Consider the following 20,766-nt stretch of genomic DNA (forward strand, 5'->3'; position numbering starts at 1 on the left):
GGAAAAAAACTTTCCTTCCATTGGAATAAATAGGTCCAGGGTGAGACATACTGTCAATATAACTGTCTTTGGAGCAATTAGCCTATACTGTGTGTCTTGTGTCTCCTTCAAGCATGGTTCTCTACCAGAGGCCTGGGAGCCTGGGGGTTCTTTGCAGTATCTTAGCTGTTCCAAGGGCTGTGCTTTTGAGATCTCAGATGTTGCTTCTGGAATCTACTGGAGCCACTCTCCCAGTTTGGTGGTCACAGGCTGGAGAGCACTGATTACCACCTGCACCACTGTTGCCTTCACTCCCCACATCTTCTCTCGCTCCTCTCAGCCCTCAGTATTTTTCAAGCCTCTCCTGTTCTTCCTTCCTGATGTGGCTCTTGCTGGGGATTGCTACATCTACCACAGTTGCCTTCTTCTGCTGTTTGTTGACTACCACGATGTCTAGTTGATTAGCCATGTTGAAGAAAATCACAGTAGTCCAATCTAGGAGTTTGCTGTAATGGTGTGAGTTTATTAAAGTGTACCGGCACACTGGTGAACTGACCGACACAGAGGGTATCTGGTACGGTGAGCTGACCAAGAGCAATGTCAGGGGGAGACCTTTATACAGTGAGTACAGACAGTATGTAAATAGGTAGAGAACAAAAGGTGAGGGAAGGTATTGTACGACAGTGATCAAGGTACTGTAAGGCAGTGATCAGGCGGGGTGCGGTTCCAAATGGGAACAAAGACATGGTAAGTGTTCATGTGCATGCCTAAAGGATTGAATGCTGGGCCCATCCTGTCGTCTGGGCCCGTCAATTAGCTGAATCAATCAGACGTCCTGAATCAATCAGGAAGTCTGAGCCACCCGAAATGTGTATTTTGCTTCCACAATTCACACTTTTTTTTTTTTTTTTTTTGTGTTGGAAAACATGAGGGTTACATCCATTTCTGATACAAAGACAAGACAATACCATAAGCGTAACAGAGATTTAAAAAAAAAAAAGATTTGCTTCGTCAAAATCAATCTCAATTTTGGACAAAAATCTGAAGTTTCTTCTTCCATTTGAGGGGCAGATTGACTTGTTAGAGGAGGACTCAATCTTAGTAGTTGATTTAGTTGCAAAAGAGTTCCAAATGCTCTTGAGACAGTTGATTAGAAGATTACTTGACAAACTGCTGACCAAATATCACAATCTCAAAGATTAAATAACCCAAGGCCCCAAATTTTCTTTGACCCAGTCAAACAAACTAGTGGTGGAAGGGTTATGTAACGTCTTCGGAGTATTTGACATATGGTTACTTATAGCACAATTGTGTAGAGTTGTCATCTTTATGGCGGTCATTTCCGGCGTGAGCACGGATATGCCCTTTGGAGTAGAATTTGGAAAATCTTCAGCTGCATGAGAAAGGTCTCATTTAGTCCAAGGATGCCATGACTCCGTAGCTTGGAATGGGAGCCCAAAAATCTTGTCCATGGTGTTTGTGCGTGTGTATATAAGTCTCTTTTGACAAGGCGAACCTCGGGTGGCCCTGTAAAGACTGTCATGGCTGGTCTCGCATGACCCAGGCCACATATTCCAGACCATCCTTCTGGCAAGTATTCATAAGCCTTCATTCCACCCATACAGTACACACCTTTTGGTAGTGGTATTGAACAATGATTGATCATTGTGACAAAGTGATTTTTATCATCAGTTGGATTGGATGATGAATACGGTCTTAGTGGAACAGATGGTATTTCTGATGAAGAGTATGTCGAGTCATATTTGGATGTTCCCAAGTGAATGTTTCCTTTTCCTTCAATGCACCATTCTAAGGTTCTTGGGACTCCTGTGAGGGTGAGAGGGGTAAAGGGTGCTGCAGGAATAACAGTCGGCATAAAGTTGATCACAGTGTAGTTGTCTGGTTTGTGGTGGGTTAGGACAGGAACAGTTTTTATAAGGGGCGTTAGAGTGTAATATGTGGCAATAGTCACAGGGCAAAATAGGCAAAGCCATCAAAGGGAGTCCTTCTGTTGTGTGGAATGAATCCACATAACAGTTTCTGGGGTTTGGGCTATTATCAGCTACCAATTTTGTCAGTTGAACACATGTGTTAGTTGAGGGTGGTGTTTCACATGCATCAGTAACCTTCCTTTCATGGTACTCTGTAAGATCCCGTTTGTAATATCTGTGCTGCTCCCCTGATGTCTGTGAGTGGGTATGATGGACCTCTTCTTCTGGGACTCGGTGCCTGCGCTGCTCTCTTGTTTCTCTGACGACTGTTTGTGAGCTGGGAAATGTTGGGCCTCTACTTCTGGGACTCCGGTGCCTGCGCTGCTCCTCTGTCCCTCCTCCGACTGTTGGTGAGCTGGAGAATGTTGGACCTCTACTTCAGGGATTCCAGGGGCTGAACTGCTCTCCAGGGGAGGAAGTCCAGCCAAAGGATGTAGCCAACACTCTGTGGTTCGGTAGATGATGATGAAGAGGCTCCAACTTGCTGTGTTGGTGGTAAGCAGGATGTGCTGAGGCTTGGACCACCGGGGTTTTCAGGGCGCTCTTCCACCGGAACTCTCGGACACAGACCCAGTCTCCTGGTTGGATGTTGTGGCACTGTTTGTCACTAGAAGGAGACTGGTCAGCTTTTCCTTGTCTGTGTATTGACTTAACAGCAGAGGTTAGAGCATAACAAAATGATCTCATCGACTCATCCATAGCACAGAGATCCATCTTCTTCACGCATATTTGTGCTTGGCACAACCATTGGGCTACTTGTAATAATCTCATGAGGTGTGAATTTGTGTTTCTTGATGGGTGTGGGCCTCACTGACATTAGACTAGGGGCAACAACACTGTCTTTCAACTAGTCCTGCAGACTGTGCGTGGTATGGACGATATAGTCGCTGTTTAATCCCAAATGGTTTACAGATTTTAGTCGTAATTTGTCCAGTGGAATGACTACCTCTGTCTGAATTGATGCTCTGTGGAAATCCAAGTCTTGAGACAATGTCTTTCAGCAGGCATTTCACTACAATACAGAGTCAGTCTTTGTTCAAGCCCAGGCTTCGGGCCAGTTTGAAAACATATCAACACATACCAGAATATTGTCATATCCATCACATTTTCTTCAAAAGTATCACATTTTCTTCAAAAGCTTCAAAAAGGTCCCCGAGGGGGAGGATGTGTCCACATTGTGGTCTGTACTGGTTTCCCAGGGTTGTGCTGTTGTCAGATTAGCCATTGTTCACAATAATTTTATATGGGATGTAAATCCCGCAGCATACCAACACTGTTTGACACATCCCCCCTTTGCTCACATGCAACAAGCCATGTGACATGCGTGCTAGCCACGGGTACAAGGACTTGGGTGCCACAACGCGGCCGTCGTTGTGGACCCAAACAGTATTTACATATTTACAACCATGAGAAAACCATGACTGCTGCTCCTTCACATCAGCAGTCTCTCTGTAAGAGAGCCACGTCATTAGGAGAAGCAAAGTCGTTAGCAGGTATGGAAAGACAGAGTTTTACATGGACAGGAATACCAAATTTGGCAGCTGCCTTGGCTGCATGGTCAGCCATTGCATTGCCTTGTGAAACAGGGTCATTGGATTTGGTGTGGGCATCACATTTTACAACAGCAATAGATGAGGGTAACTGGCATGCATCTAATAATTCCCCGATCCAATTCGCATGTTTAACATTTGTCCCAGAGGAGGTAATGAATCCTCGGTTTGCCCACAGTATACCAAGTCATGTAAACATCGAAAAGCATACCTGAGGTCTGTGAAAATGGTAACAGTTTTACCTTTTGCTTGGTGGCAGGCTCTCATCGATATGTGTGACTCAGCTACATAGGCGGAGCTTGAGGGTGGCAGGGCAGCACTTTCAGTAATTGAGAAATTATGACAGATTGTATACCCTGCGTACGGCACTCCATTTTCTCCATAAGCAGAGTCATTAGTATAGAAAATGAGGTCAGGGTTAGAGAAGGGAGTTTCGGAAAGTTCAGGATAAAGTTTGGATGAACATGAGATGACATCCATATAGTTATGGGGTCATCATCATCTTCTGTAGACAGTAGTGTAGCAGGGTTAGTTACAGCTAGATCCATAGGAATCCCTCCAATCCCCACAGCTCTTACAGTTTCTCCAGATTCAATTTCAATTTCAGTTTCAATTTCTGTTGCTGTCCTGACAGTTCTACTGACTGTGCTGTGGGGTTTGTTGGTGTTCCATCTGGCTTCTCAATGGAGGTGCCGTAGGCATGGTAAGGTTCTGGGAGGCTCTATATGGGCAGTTACTCATCCAATGATTTGGCTCACCACAGTGGAAGCAGTTCTCATGTTGGTTGTTTGAAAAGGGTGAGTTGTGACTTTGATCATGATGTTAATGATCTCTTGGCCCATGTTTTTGGCTCCACCTCCCTCTTTTGTAGGTTCCTCTGCCACTGCATCCTCCTCTGGTTGCTCCACCTGTGTAGTGAGACACTTGGGCAAACATTAGCATTTCATGCATTTTACATTATCTTTGCTCTGTGTTATCTCAATGATGTTGGGCTATCTCTACTAGCTACATAGGTTTTCCTGTCCATCCAAGTGTCAGTTGTACTTTTACTTTAATCTATGGCGGAAGACTGTTCACAAGCATATTTTGCACGTAACTAGGAGGAAGTTCATCAATCTGATTTTGTGACAGGTTACAATTTTCTTTCGCTGTAGTCACCACCTTAAAGCTCATCATTAAAGCTAATCATCATCAGTGTTGTCATCATCACTAGGTTCTTTTATCTCTTTTACAAGATAAAGGCTTTGGATTCATTTTTTTTTTTTTTTTTTTTTATCTGCGTTGTGTTTTTTTTTTTTTTTCTCAATTTAGCTATTATGTTAGAGGACTCTACTGACTGGCCGTTCGGTTTATTTTCTATCTGCGTTGTGTCTTTTCTTTCTTCCAGTTTAGCTATTACTTTTTATTTTGATCTGTAAGCGAAGTCTGAGGGAGGAAAAATGTTTGTTGACCTCAATCTCTCTTAAATTTTCTACTCAGGTTTGGTCAAAAGTGCCATTTTGGGAAATTCGGGAAGACCATCATCTGCAGTTACTTTAATATATGTTGTAACAAATTTTATGCTATCAGCACCAAAGTTATTGCACATATATTTGACAGGACCGCTCAGTTCTCTCTCTGGCCTTCTACTAAAATGACTTCCCATTGTCTTTCTATGAAACTTAGGCTACATCTACACAAAACAATAACATCCAACAAAATCACAAAACAATAACGCCCAACAAGGATCCGAAATAACTCCTAGGCATCTGGGAAAGCTAATCTTCCCCACTCTTCCTTGCAGGTTCAACACTGAGGCAAGTGGATTGGTAGTTGAACAGGATCACAGGACTCTAACCTGGTCTTTACTATTCGGACAGAATCACAGGACTCTAACCTGGTCTTTTCTATCCTCAGTTTCTTGAATAGAATCACAGGACTCTAACCTGGTCTTTTCTATTCTGGCAGAATCACAGGACTCTAACCTGGTCTTTTCTAGCCTTAATTTCTTAAATAGAATCACAGGACTCTAACCTGGTCTTTTCTATTTCTGGCAGAATCACAGGACTCTAACCTGGTCTTTTCTAGCCTTAATTTCTTAAATAGAATCACAGGACTCTAACCTGGTCTTTTCTATTTCTGGCAGAATCACAGGACTCTAACCTGGTCTTTTCTAGCCTTATTATTATTATTTTTTAAACTGAATTTTTACTACCTCTGTCACCTAAGTGCTAAACCTATTTGAAAGAGTGGGTCTGATTCTGAGGCTAACAAAAGCAAGCCGCCCAAATCCTAGAAGCTTTTAAACACACACACACACAAGAAGAACCCTTTACAGTAATTCCCCTTTTTTTTTTTTTCTTCACAACCATACAGCAAACTTACATAAATCTAGGATGGCGTCAACTTCTTTGGTACTCCAGTTTCAGACCTCCAGACAACACACAGCAACAGCAATTGGGTTTTCAAAAGGATCCCTTACCTCTTTGAGAATTTGGAGATTCAAGTTGCTGGTGTGTCCTTGGTCTGGAAAAAGGAGTCTCCGTGGAAGTATGTTGCCATCCGGGTCACGGCACCATTTGTTGAAGAAAATCACAGTAGTCCAATCTAGGAGTTTGCTGTAATGGTGTGAGTTTATTAAAGTGTACCGGCACACTGGTGAACTGACCGACACAGAGGGTATCTGGTACGGTGAGCTGACCAAGAGCAATGTCAGGGGGAGACCTTTATACAGTGAGTACAGACAGTATGTAAATAGGTAGAGAACAAAAGGTGAGGGAAGGTATTGTACGACAGTGATCAAGGTACTGTAAGGCAGTGATCAGGCGGGGTGCGGTTCCAAATGGGAACAAAGACATGGTAAGTGTTCATGTGCATGCCTAAAGGATTGAATGCTGGGCCCATCCTGTCGTCTGGGCCCGTCAATTAGCTGAATCAATCAGACGTCCTGAATCAATCAGGAAGTCTGAGCCACCCGAAATGTGTATTTTGCTTCCACAGCCACCAATCATGCTTCTCTATTTGGCAGTTGGATGGATGAGTCTGGGTTAGGTGAATGCCAGGAGAACATTATCTGCCTGACTGCATTGTGCCACCTGTAAAGTTTGGTGGCGGAGGGATAATGCTAAGGGGTTGTTTTTCTGCGGTTTGCAAAAGCCCCTTAGTTCCAGTGAAGGGAAATCTTAATGTGCCATCATATCAAGACATTTTGAACAATTCTCTGCTTCCAACTTTGCGGGGGGTCATCCCATGTCAGGTCATCAAATGGGTGTCACTGTGGGGACTCAGATTTCAATGACATTGATTCCGTAGTTAGAAAACCATGTTTTATGAACACTTCTCAAATTTCACCCACTTTGGACGAAAAAATAGATTTTTGGCGAATTTTCAAAGTGGGGTACTGTTACAAATTTTGACTTTGTTTGACATGCATCGTATGTCGATTTGCATTTTGGCACACCTTCAGTGTGCTGTAACTTTATTTATTTTGATCCTAGAGTAGTGAAACTTAGCATATGTACTAAATGAAAGATGCTAAATCAGATTTTGTTGTTGCTTTCTGTCTGAAATATCAGCTTTTGGAGCTACTGAGGACCAAACTTTGAATTTTTTTCAGGCTGTGCCTTATTGGGACCACTCTCTCAGAACTAAGATATGTCACAAGTTTAGTTCTAGCATGTTTAAATTATTTATTACCAACCCTAAAACTAAAATAATTAGAAAGAATGTCTGTATTAAGAACCCATTCCAGTTACTGCCCTGGTAAAGTTGAAAATAATGTCTTAACATGGTAAACAGGGGGTCTAGGTATCTGACCCCATATCTCCAGAGGCACACCTTGGATTTATTTCAAATTTTCAGTGGATATTCTACTGCTGTGTACAGTAAACAACCAAATATTGTGAATGTGTTATGAAAATTGTAAATTTTAGAGCACTTTGAATATATCGAAAATCCATGTAATTTACAAGCTTTCAACTTTAGCGTGCAACACACAATAATTAAGTTTCATAACAGTGAAAAATGAGGATGAATTAATTTAGATGGTAAAGTGAGCTGACCTCAGTATTATAGTATGTTTGAGCATGTTAAGCAATTGATCAATACAATAGAGTGCACTAAGGCGCTGAGTTGAGGCACTGGGTTTTTGACAAATTTCACTCTTAGACTGACAGTGATACCTGTTTTAAACTACTAAAAATACTAGATCTACCTTGTGACATATCTTGGTTCTGAGAGAGTGGGCCCAATAAGGCACAGCCTGAAAAAAATTCAAAGTTTTGTCCTCAGTAGCTCCAAAAGCTTATATTTTAGACAGAAAGCAACAACAAAATCTGATTTAGCACCTTCCATTTAGTAAATACACAAAGTTTCATTACTCTAGGATGAAAATTAATAAAGTTACAGCACATTGAAGGTGTGCCAAAATGCAAGTCGTCAACCAAAGTTTGCCGAAAACTGACCAAATTCATGACAGGACCTCACTTTAAAAACTACTCCAAAGCCTATGTGGACCAAAGTGGTTCAGAGCCGACATCAGATCACTGACCCTGGAGGGAGAACTTGCTAAGGGACATGTTATGTTATTACTTCAAAGGATGACATCCAGTGTAAAACCTCTTTGGCCCCCTCATGATTCTACAGTAAATAGTCAAATGCTTAACCTAGTCAACTTGTCTTTACTGGAAATTCAAAAGTTCACACATGATCTTACGTGGCACTTGATGGCTTATCAGTTGTCTTTCTGCTACCATATAGCCTATTCTCCTCCTTGGTCATGCTGCAAAATCTGAAGTGGGCCTTTTTTACATTAGATATTTCCAAGATGTCTTGCAATACCTGTGTTCTTTGTTTTTTAACTAAGGCCAATATCTTTATGTGACACGATAATGTCTAATCCTTTTTTTCCCCCACATCAAAAAAGTCAATCAGATGTAACCCTAACCCTTTCCAGAATTTCCCTGGTTGGGATCAAAAAAGTATATCTATCTATCTATCTATCTATCTATCTATCTATCTATCTATCTATCTATGTCTGCTCTGAACCACTTTGGTCCTGATGGGCTTTGAAATGAGCCAATTTCTAAATCTATCAATGGAATTGGTAATCACTTGGAGTTATCTTAGACATTCCTCTCACTGATTCTAGAGTATTGACCCTTTAGTTGACCCTGTCCTGCCCCCATTTGTCTGTCAGCAATAAAAGAACAAAGTACCAGACTGTAAATGGTTAAAGCTGTTAGTGATGAGTCAAGGAAGTCCAAATAGGCTGGACATCTATTAGAAGCACTCCCCTTACCTAGTCTTAAAGGACCATACCAGTGATATTGCACGTTTAATATCTACAAAATGTATTTGTGTCACCTTTCTGATAATCTTTTTCCAAAGCAAGCAGCTGTAGTTTAGAAATCTGATATCATTTTTCTTACCTTTAATTCAGCCACTGGTTTCCATTCATTCCACTACGATATGAAAACTAACTTTCAGAGACTTCAAATCTTCTTCACATCAATAGTCCATCACTGTTTCCTAAAAGCAGCAGCACATTTTTGTTTTGATGACTTGAAATTGGGCAGAGTAATGTGAACGGATTTATGCTATATTATGGGTAAACCTAACCCAGAAGACAAACACTGTGTCAATGCCATGAAATGTATGGTGATATTGTGAATTTGATCATTTGTAATCAAAGTTATCATAAATATTGTGTCCTTAACCCACACAACACAGAAATGCACAGCTCTCCTCTGATCTCGGTAGTACTTGATTGGGAGAGGTAGCAAAAGAACTTATATTAGAGTACATTTATTGACAAGAGCTGCACAAAGTTTTTGATATTATGCTGGATCACAAGCTTAACGACAGAGAGCCACGTAGAGACGATGCATACGATGAATTCATTTTCCGCAGAACAACTGTCCCAATATAGGTATCCGGCCTTGCAGTCTGTAGGGTAGCTTGCAGTCTCTGCTGGAAACATTTGCTTTACGCAGTGAATTATCAGTTCTTTGGTTTGTGAATAGCCATGTCTTTGTTAGCCGCAGAAGCAGAACATTGCTGCTGTATTATGTGCTATGAAAAATGCAGGAAAATGTGTTACATTTTACATTCAAGGATTTATTACAAAATGTGACTGTTATTGCAAAGGGATGATAAAAGTTACTGCATTTTTGAGGCTTATTACGCAATGGAGCTTTATTACGTCATGTGTTGCTACACATCTGTTCCACCTCCCAGCGGGACAAAAGTCAAGCAGGATGGCATAGATTTTTTTCAGTGATGCAGTTCATGCAAGTCATGGTTGGAAATGGAATCAGAAACCAATCCCAGAACTCCTGTTATGGCTACTCTTGCGTCCAAAAAAAAAAAAAAAACTCGCTAAATAATAAGCACTCGCGGAGATGTTTCAGTTTCAACAAAAGGGTCTTGAATTTATTTAAATGAACGGAAATATTCTCCGGGTTGACTTCAAACAATAAGCAAATAAAAAACGTAATTTAGCGGTAGATAAACTGTTTCACTCCTCACTTGCCTCACTCCTTCAGCACCAAGGAAAAACCAAAAGAAACCAGCTGCCCTCACTCCCTAATCACAGGAGGAGGTTGGCCTGGCCAGGTGGAGGGACGTGAGCAGCAAAGAAATATAAATAATAGTTCATCTACAATATATCCTCAACAGTTATCATTATCCTTAGCATTTCCAAATCATTCAAATAATTATACAAAGAATCAATAGGCTCCAACAACTCCATAGGTTCTGAAACAGTCCAAGTTACTCTTGACAGTTGGGGGCGCCCCGGGGGCATCATCCTGCACGTCATCCCCTCTCTCTCCCCTGCCTTTCCTGTCTATATCTACTGTGACTGTCAAATAAACCAGAAATGCCAAAAAAAAAAAAAATCTTTAAACAACAACAACAAAAAAAGTTACTCTTGACAGTTGAAAAGGGCTATCATACATAGCAGAATTTTACCACATGGCATACACAATTTTGTATAATGTAGCAATGTTAAACTGAAAATATGATTTTGACAGCTTTGTTTGTGTTTAAAATGCTCTTAAATTGTCTTAAAGAAAATGTGAGGTTGCACTAAAATCTGTCAGTACCCTGCTGGTTGCCCAACAGTCAATAGGAAATTATGTTTTCTCTACAGCATGCAGATGTCCATTGGAAGCAGAGCTGCGAGAAGTGCTGCAGCAAAGGATCATGGTCCTGGATGGTGGAATGGGGACGATGATCCAGCAGAAGAAATTGGAGGAGGAAGATTTCAGGGGGGAAGAGTTTAAAGAGCATCGCCTCCCATTGAAGGGCAACAATGACATGCTTAGCATCACACAGCCAGATATTATTTACCAAATACACAAGGTACTTAAACTAGATACACGCATAGATGCGTGTTGTTCATGTACAGATATGACTAAGTATGACCTGTTTATCAAATAACCAAAACAAGCAGTACTCATTTTTAGTAGGGGTGGTGAAAAAAATCGATGATCGATTAATCGCGATTATGTTGTGGATGATTATGAATCGATTTTTAAATTTTTAAGAATCGATTATTTGGTGACACTGTTCTTCACGCTTCACCAAGCCGATCAGCGATTCGTGCTCGATCCCCTCGCGAGAGGTTAGACAAACACCGCGAGACAGCAGAGGAAAGACACAGACGAGAAGGAGCGCGGTAATCGAGAATCGCTAATAATCGAAAATCGGTTGTTAATCGAATCGGGACCTCAATAATCGTAATCGAATCGAATCGTGAAATCACACAGATTAACCACCCCTAATTTTTAGGTTGTGGTTGGCGACCAGTGGGGCCTTTTTGGTTGTTTGATAAACTGATCAAGTGCACCTCTTCACTAGAGCACATATGGCCCTTTTCCATTAGTATCTACTCGGCTCGACTCAGCTCGACTCGGCTCGACTCTACTCGCCTCGACACGGTTTAGGTGGTTTTCCATTACAGTTGAGTCGCACCTCGCCGTGGGTGGAGTCGCCGGCACACCGTCCAGCTCCCTCTGGATTCTTTGGGCCGCCACCAAGCTCAGAAAAGTCTCCATGTCTTTATTTGACCGCGGTCGCGGTTTGCTTGCCACTTTCCGACTTTGACAACTTCACTGACGATCAATGCGCACGGCCGCTGTTGCCGTTTTTTTTTTTTTTTTAAATGTCGGGTTTTGTTTTCGTGCAGGAGTCGCTCTCGTCACTCCCTGTCCAATCAGTGGCCTGCACGGCGTTTACGTCACATTTTCAGCTCGACTCAGCTCGACTCAGCTCGCTTGGAACCCCGGCTGAGTAGGTGCTAAATGGGACCTGCTAGCAGGTACTACCACCTAATGGAAAAGCTCTTAAACCGAGTAGAGTCGAGCCGAGTCGAGCTGAGTCGAGCTGAGTAGGTACTAGTGGAAAAGGGGCAATAGTGAACTGATGGCTGTGTACATGCAGAGCCTTCATGTCACTAGCAACAAACTTTGGTCTGATTAAGGGGTTCTTGGATACACAAATTATGCAACATCAAATGGACTTTTCTTATAGATGAGTCATGGAAGATGAGAACCTTTCGAGTTCTCATTTTGTATCAAGCAGCAAAAAAGTTGTAGCAAGAAGTGCTTGAGTTGATTTATCTTATTTGACATTGCGTGTCTTGCATTGTGACTATTGCACATTGCGATGTCGATGCTGAAACGATATCATTTAGCCCTACAAGGTATCTTACTTGATAAGATATTATATTACAAGAAATTGTCGACAGTCACTAAGGGAGGCCAAGGCTCTTCACAACTGTCTACTTTAGTTGAGAGCTTTGTATCCATTTCTGGAGAAACATTGCTACTGTTATGTTTGTTTAAGACTGAAGGCATTTTAATCGCCTAGCAGTTTTTATTCAAATTGTAGTCTATAATGACAAGCAGTGACGAGTTTAATTTGTAATTTACACATGAAATATGACCAGTGAGCAGTTGTGCATTTTATTAGGACCTATTAAATGATCAGTTACTAAAATATTGATAAATACTTAGCTTCTGTGAACAGTCTACACAAATTTGATTTGCTTTGTTTCATGAGTAAGACCCTTTATTTACAGAGAATTTGTGAATACTTAGCTCAGTAAGCTGTATCCTTATGAAACAGTTCTTTTAAGTGGTTCAACCCAGGAAGTCGAATCTTACAAGCCAGACAAGTTCAGGGAGTTGGTCAGACTGCACGTCTGGCCCTGTCCCCATTTAGTCACAGTGTTGGAGGCAGATTGAATGGGGTAATATAACCCATAGATTTTGCAGCAAAAGAAAATAAACAATAGTGACAGTGCACTATAGCAAAATTGGCTATGTTACCGAAGCCATATCTTCTGTTATTTCAGAATTTAATAACCTAACCCTGTGCGCTCCTCTGTGTTTGTCCATAGGAGTATCTGCTAGCTGGAGCTGACATTATAGAGACCAATACATTCAGCAGCACCAGCATCGCCCAGGCTGACTATGGACTGGAGCACATGGTATGATGTACATCAAACACCTTTAGCATTACTCATTAAAGAGGCCGATTGATCATAAGATAAGATAAGATAGCCTTTATTGTCATTGTACAGGCACTTATACAACGATATTGGAGGTGCCACAACTAAGGGTGCATTTGTGTAAAAAAAAAAAAAAAAAACACACACAAAGACAAGAATAAACAAATGTTATGACAAAACAGGCACAACAGATGTTTAGATAAATAAAAACACAACGTAAGGCCACAAAATCTCTATAAAGATGCTCAAAACATGTCACTGACTGCATTTACAGATTAACCCAGCCATTGTTCACTCTCCAGTTAAGGTCAGGTTATTTTTCAGCTTACCTGTAACGCATTACCAGTCCCTCCATTAGTTTTAAGTTCTATTGCTAACTGGCTGACAGACAAATGAACAGTAGTGAAAACATAAGGTGTGGTTGATGTTAAATGTCACCCATAAACCAATGGGTTAATGTCAGCAGAGCCACTGGTTTTGAAATGTCTGTAATAAAGCAAAATAGAGGGAGGTTGAGGCCCAATCATCATGTGAATTTGTTTGGCTCTAGACTTGAATTAATTTTTAACTCTCTGTTAATAAGTTTTAGGAAAGCTAGTATGAGTCTCTCGGAGGTGAAACTGTCACGCTGTAAAATAAAATCACATGGAAAATAATTTCAGACACCTCTTTTCATGGTATATAGAATAGCTTATAGAAGTGTGCTAGCATGGTTTGCATATACTTTTAGACTGCCACATTCATTGTCCCAGTGACAGAAGATATGACAATGATTATTACCAGTTCAAGCTTGCCTTGCAGTCATATGCATAAAAAATACTTTGACTTTACAACAAGTGTTTTTGTCTCTTTATTGTGCAGGCTTATCGCCTCAACAGGGCGTCGGCGGAACTGGCCAGGAGGGTGGCTGAGGATGTCACCAAACAGACTGGTCAGCTAGCTTTGTAGAAGGGTTACCCCACTTGCACATTCAGTGCAACTTTTTGTGATTTTATTAAATATACACTGCATGCGTATTTTGACCTGATTCTGAAAAACACCTTGATAACAGTTTTTGGGTTACGTTAGGGTTTTGGCTATCATCCTGTAACCTTGTGTCTGTGACCAAATCACAGCTGTGCTGATATACAGTACAACAGCACTCCCTTTCCTGTGATATTGTTTGAGTAGACAAGGCAGTCGGAGGGAAAGCAGGTACACTATAAAAATATGCTGTAGTACTTCATGACAGAATAATTGCTACGGTGCATTGGATAAGGTGATAAGTGTCTATTTGGTGAAGAGTATCTGTGGATATTTTTTTTCTAATAATCGTCCAGACAGTAAAGTATAACAGTAGATGAAAAAAATAGTAGTTAAATCTCTGATTTTTTTCCCACATGTATGACATTAACCAGTATTTTTTGCTTCTTTGGTTTGTTTTGTTCTGTTTTGTTTTCATAACCAGGTTGTAAACGCTATGTGGCTGGAGCAGTGGGTCCCACTAATAAAACCCTTTCTGTGTCACCCTCTGTGGAGAGACCTGACTTTAGGAACATCAGTAAGATGAATTTTTATTTGGTTTTGAATATTACCTTTCAGAGACACAGCCAATAATCAATCCTGTGGTTTATGAATGGAGATAACTTTGTTAGCTGCAGCAGCTGAGCATTACAAGGTAGGTGTGTCAACCAAAAATTCAGCTTTGACAATGTTGTAATGTAAAATGTGGGGAAATTGTAGTTAAGGTGTCAAAATCACTCGTATGGTCCTTTTAACCCTCCTATTATATTGGGGTCAGTTTGACCCCAGCCAATGTTTAATGTCTCTAAATAAATGATTAACATCATTTATTTTGCTTCATATTTAATGAGTTTTCCTAATGTAACGGGTACTACCGGGTAAACATGAAATTCACATGATGATATGTTTTCAATGTTCTGTGCACACTTTGTAACGCGTCGGTTATAAATAACAAAAATCTGTACCTAGAAATAATATAAAGCCATTAACACACCAAAAATGAATATTCCTTTGCAATTTTAGGTCAATCAGTGAGATTTTATGGTGATTTGCATATTTTTCCATAGTCGCGTAATAGGAATACTGGATGTGTAAATGGGGGTGGGGAGTGTGTGGGGGGGTTATGTTTTATCAACACGTTCTCACTCCCAATGCGTCAACAGCCTGACGAATGGTCAGGGTCCCTTAGCGTCACATGCCGACTCATTAGGCACCCGTTTCTCGTCAGTTTTCGACGAGTTGGGTAACCCAACAGACTTACATAGAACTCCCACAACATGCCACGGGAAGCATTTGGGGCATCAACTAATGCAACAAAAAATGGTACAGACATGGGGCTCTTAACCTCTACTGTCATACCCGATGGCAAACCAAAAGGTGCGCCACTGACTAGTGTCAAAACATGGAAAAAACATGATTTCACTATCTTAAGAAAAAAAAAAAATCTGACCAAACAGGTGTTCTTCCCACACCCAAAAACTATAATTAAGATTGCAAAATTAGTGATCACAACATCATATAATAGACATAACATATTGGAACTACAACCTATGGCGCAGGACACCTCTGCGCAGATTGTAGTTCTGGGAGCCCTCTTCCCGGTTAGGGAAGAGGGCTAAAAGTTTTGAAATTAGGTTTAGAAAACATACATACGGTAGTTTTTCAACAGCAAAAGTATAACCTTAACATGTAGCCTATGTTTATATCACGAGTAAAGATGTATTATGAAAAATAAAATGAATCCTTAGTGCTATTTTTGACGTGTTTCCATGTTTTTTCCATCTGCTGTGTTTCGCTGACTGAAAGGGTGGTGTTCAATGGTGTAACATATCAGCATATTATAATCTTCTTTTAAGAAGATTTGACAACTTTCATGCACTTTATTGATGAAAGTTGTCAAATCAGACACTTTGCTGATTAGGATTATGGGTAATGTAGTGCTTCTCTGTGATATGACATCGCAAATAAAATGTGTTTTCTTAAAATAAAGTTGATATTATACGGGACTTGTGGACTCGGCAGAAGCACATGCCATCGTTACACAACCTCATAGCTCGTGGTAAGTCTGCCTTGGATGGTTACAACGTTATGGCTAATAATCAGAACTATTTTTCAGAATATCGATTAAATTTGCACTTCCGGGATCTATGAACCACCACCCACAGCATGACGTCTTTGAAGCCGAGAATCCGTGTGTCCAGCACGGATGCCCGCTGACTTTGAGTGGACACTGTTTGCGTGGTGACCACACGTAATTAAAACCATAGAAATCTATGATTAAAACAGGTTATGTGCAAGGTCGTGCTCATTTCACGGATTTCTGTGAGATCAGGTTGGGCAGACTCTATTACCACGTTATAAGACGCAGAAAACATCACGTTACCATGACAACAAAGAGTTAGTTGATGCCCCAAATGCTTCCCGTGGCACGTAACAGGTTATGTTACGTGCACATAACAGGTTATGTACAAGGTCGTGCTCATTTCACGGATTTCTGTGAGATCAGGTTGGGCAGACTCTGTTACCACGTTATAAGACGCAGAAAACATCATGTTACCATGACAACAAAGAGTTAGTTGATGCCCCAAATGCTTCCCGTGGCACGTTGTGGGAGTTCTATGTAAGTCTGCTGGGTTAACCAACTCGTTGAAAACTGACGAGAAACGGGTGCCTAATGAGTCGGCATGTGACGCTAAGGGACCCTGACCATTCGTCAGGCTGTTGACGCATTGAGAGTGAGAACGTGTTGCCGGTGGCGTCTATTTCAGACGTTGTGGGAGTTCTATGTAAGTTTGTCGGGTTACCCAACTCGTCGAAAACTGACGAGAAACAGGTGCCTAATGAGTCGGCATGTGACGCTAAGGGACCCTGACCATTCGTCAGGCTGTTGACGCATTGGGAGTGAGAACTTGTTGGTTTTATTTAAAGGGCTATTTAGATAGTCTACAAAGAAACATAAAGTACTTGACATAAACTTTGGTAACAATTTTAATTATAATAATTTTGTGGAGGTTTAAACTGCTGGGGTCAAATATAAACCCAAACATAAAAGATGCTCGTAAATATGAACATAACAGGAGGGTTAAGACCTAGTGATAATAGAGGAGTACTTCCGTCAGAGAGTCATGGTTGTGCCCTGATGTCATTCTGTGACAGAATTTCTAGTGAAACTCATTGGTGAGTGGTGTGTGTCTTTGTCCTCTTTCCCCAGCTTTTGATGAACTAGTAGAGGCCTACTCAGAGCAGGTCAGGGGTTTATTAGACGGAGGAGTAGACATCCTTTTGGTGGAAACCATATTCGACACTGCCAACGCTAAGGTAGCCCTCATCTTATTGTATCTGATAATTATATAATTTCCTTACTCTCAAATGCTTTATTTTCAAACAAAACAGATGGGTAACACTTAAAATGATGCACAGAAACAGACCTCATTTGCAGTTTATAAATACATGATGATTGCATGATAATTGTAATCAGAACCTGATGTAATAGACACTGTGGAAAACATTTAAGGTGTTGAATACTTAATGGGACAGTACTGTAGTTAATGACATGATGCTGTTGCTTATTGATGCTAAATTGATTTTTTTTTTTTTTTGTCAGATTATACCCTCCTGATCAAAATTTTAAGACCAGTTGAAAAATTGCAAGAATTTCCATTTTGCACTGTTGGATCTTAAGAAGGTTCTAAGTACAACTTCAAAATGCAAAAAGAAGAAATGGGAGTGAGACAACAAAAAAAAAAAAAAAAAAAAAAAAAAAAAAAAATTGAGTAAGCAATTTATTGCAAGCAACCATTAAACTGAAATAGGCTGTTCATCAGCTGATCAAAAGTTTAAGACCAAATGACACTGAAATGACACTGAATCCACATTTTTGCCAAGATTTGGGCTTTTAAAGGCTGTGGTCTTAAACTTTTGATCAGCTGATGAACAGCCTATTTCAGTTTAATGGTTGCTTGCAATAAATTGCTTACTCAATTTTTTTTTTCTCACTCCCATTTCTTCTTTTTTGCATTTTGAAGCTCTACTTAGAACCTTCTTAAGATCCAACAGTGCAAAATGTAAATTCTTGCAATTTCTCAACTGGCCTTAAAATTTTGATCAGGAGTGTATTGTAAGTTTTGTCTCTGCCTCTACTTAGGTTACAATATTCTTTTTTCGTATATAATGTCATACTATAAGAGATTAAATTATATGAGATTAAATTAGATATTAGATCACCAGAAACAGTATAGAAACAGTACAATGTAGTGTTTACAGAACAGATGAGCTTTTATGGTTTTGGAGTAGAAATGTTCATATCTCTATTACAGATTCATTTTCTTTTTTTAAATTTTGCAAACTCACAAACTTGACAAATGCTCAGTACAAAAAAGTAGATTGACTGCTTCATCCAGTCAATCCAAGTATATTGTTAAGCTTTTTCAAAAGGAGAGTGATGACAGTGCAGCAGTAGAACAGTTTAAAATCCATGCACAGTGTCAAAAAAATATCAACATAAAATATAATTATCAACATAAAATTACTAGACACTGCACAAACTCAAACCAAGAACATTGCACAGAACACCTGCATATGTGGGTGTTGCACTGTGGTCAGTGTAAGCCACGCTGAACCACTATGGTGAGGTATGAGAAGGTGGAAGTCCAAGCATATTTTTTAATGCCTACATTGCACCGCATCACCTGACCTTTCCCCTTCAGTGTGTTTTAGTGCACATTTTGGCACAGGCAATGCCATGGCATGCCAGGAAATTATTGAAGGGACACAGGAGGAAAAAAACCTCCTTGGGCCCAATGAAATTTCCTTTACACCGGTGCAGTCACTGCATTTCATCTGCACCGGCAAATTAGCCTTGGAGACTATGCTTACAATTCAGGGGGGAAATTATTATTATGCTGTTATTTATTACATGACCTTAAAACTTTAGTTAAATCAAACTGTTGTTTAGCTTTGTTCTTGTCTTTTGCCCTCAACATAATGTTCATGACTAAATAAACTGATACAGTACGTTCGATCAGTTTTGGCACCAAATGTATTGATTGATGCACAAATTCTGTTTCCATGCCATAGTTAAAAGAAAGTAAAAGGTAAGTTTTATGAACATGCCCCATAAATTCTATACTTTTTTCAAGATTTTCCATTAATTTTTCAAAGATGTTCTGCTTATGAGCAGCATTTTTATGTCAATGCTTCTCAGTGCATTTTGTTTTACTTTTCAGGCAGCCTTGTATGCCATCGACCTGCTGTTTGAAAAGGGCTACGAACCAAAACCTGTATTTGTATGTATCGAATGTTCACAATATTTTATGTTAATGCTTAAGGGCTAAGTGTAGATACAGGGCTGTGGAGATGTGGAGATGGCTGTAGCAGCTTTGCGGTTACATAACATAATCTCCAAGCAACCACACCTTGCTCCATGATGGAGGTCCATTGGTGTATTAACTGATTAAAATAATTGAACAACTAGGCTAGAAAAAGATTGCTGTCATGTGGGCAGTAGCTGTCACTGAACTACCACATAATAATTTAAATGAGTGAGCTGTGATTTAAACGGTGGCAAAGTAAATACAGTATGTGCCTTGTATACAGTGTATGAGTGCTGTTGCATATATTTGAGATTTGTAATTCTCATTTTACCCTCTTTTTGCTTTCATTGTTCAGGTCTCAGGGACCATAGTTGACCGGAGTGGACGTACTCTGTCTGGCCAGACAGGGGAGGCATTTGTGGTCAGTGTAAGCCATGCTAAACCACTATGGTGAGTTACATTACAAGTTAGTTGAATAGTATTATGTCAGTACCATGAAAGTGTAATGGGTATTAGGTTTGCTGGGGGGAGGGGGAAGAGGGATGGGGGGTGGGGCACGTCCCCCGTGATTGAATCTACTTCGACTACCTCAGCTACAGCTGCAGCTGCTTCTACATTTGAACCGTCCTCCATTCTCATCGTCTCTTTCCCTTCTTGTTGCAGACTGGAGGGGGTGGAGTCACGTGACTAAACACGCTGTACACGTAGTACAGCATCTTAAAGGGACATGAACAGGCCTGCCTACACACAGCCAAAAAAGACAAAAACGACTTTTATTTTGTTTTTTATAATACCAAACATACCGACATGAGCAAAGTGACGTCGGTTATTGTCATAAATTTTCGGTATATCACCCAGCCCTAGAGGACAGTGCTGAATATTTTGGGCCAATCCCATTTCTTATTTTCACCCCTACCCCTACCCCTCTTTTTCAAGTGCCACTTGCCCCTTGCAACAAAGTTACAAGGGGTAGGGGTTGAAATACTCCCCTATGAAATGGGACAACCCTTCATCCCCGGAAACATCATCATTAGTCATCAGTGACGTTGTAAACAGACGCGATGATTTTTTTTTTGCCGGGAAATCTCAATCTCAAAATGACGTCTTCAGCTGTGGTAATCTCTCTTGCGTGGGCTATTGGCATCTTTTTGCGGTTGTCAATAGTGAATCGGAAGAATGTAAGGAGATGTCTCCGCTGTGCGTCGTGCCGCCGATAAGAACACCCCTCAGCCGTTGTAAAATCACTGTAACCCACGGCTTTGGGGGGCTTATTGTTTAATTTGAGGCCTGGGAGTGCCGGTGAATCAGCTTGAGGTATGAATGATAGACCGTAAACAAGTTTTGTTGTAGTTAGCCCGACGTTAGCCACACACCATGCTAGCCAGCTGGTGTAGTGGTGTAATGTCAGTCAAACAATCGCTGACTTTATTGATTTT

At 40.6% G+C, this 20,766-nt stretch overlaps 1 protein-coding gene across 1 annotated transcript in view; it reads left to right on the forward strand.

The window, feature by feature from the left end:
* The window catches only part of mtr (5-methyltetrahydrofolate-homocysteine methyltransferase), a 106,493-nt gene that overhangs the window by 10,061 nt on the left and 75,666 nt on the right, over window positions 1-20,766 (forward strand). The window contains exons 2-8 of the mRNA XM_030077580.1: window positions 10,653-10,864; window positions 12,906-12,995; window positions 13,878-13,947; window positions 14,464-14,556; window positions 17,230-17,336; window positions 19,244-19,303; window positions 19,686-19,780. Coding sequence (XP_029933440.1) covers window positions 10,653-10,864; window positions 12,906-12,995; window positions 13,878-13,947; window positions 14,464-14,556; window positions 17,230-17,336; window positions 19,244-19,303; window positions 19,686-19,780 — 727 coding nt within the window. The remainder of the gene's footprint in view (window positions 1-10,652; window positions 10,865-12,905; window positions 12,996-13,877; window positions 13,948-14,463; window positions 14,557-17,229; window positions 17,337-19,243; window positions 19,304-19,685; window positions 19,781-20,766) is intronic.

Source organism: Myripristis murdjan, chromosome 19 (assembly GCF_902150065.1).
Source record: "Myripristis murdjan chromosome 19, fMyrMur1.1, whole genome shotgun sequence".
Lineage (NCBI taxonomy): Eukaryota > Metazoa > Chordata > Actinopteri > Holocentriformes > Holocentridae > Myripristis > Myripristis murdjan.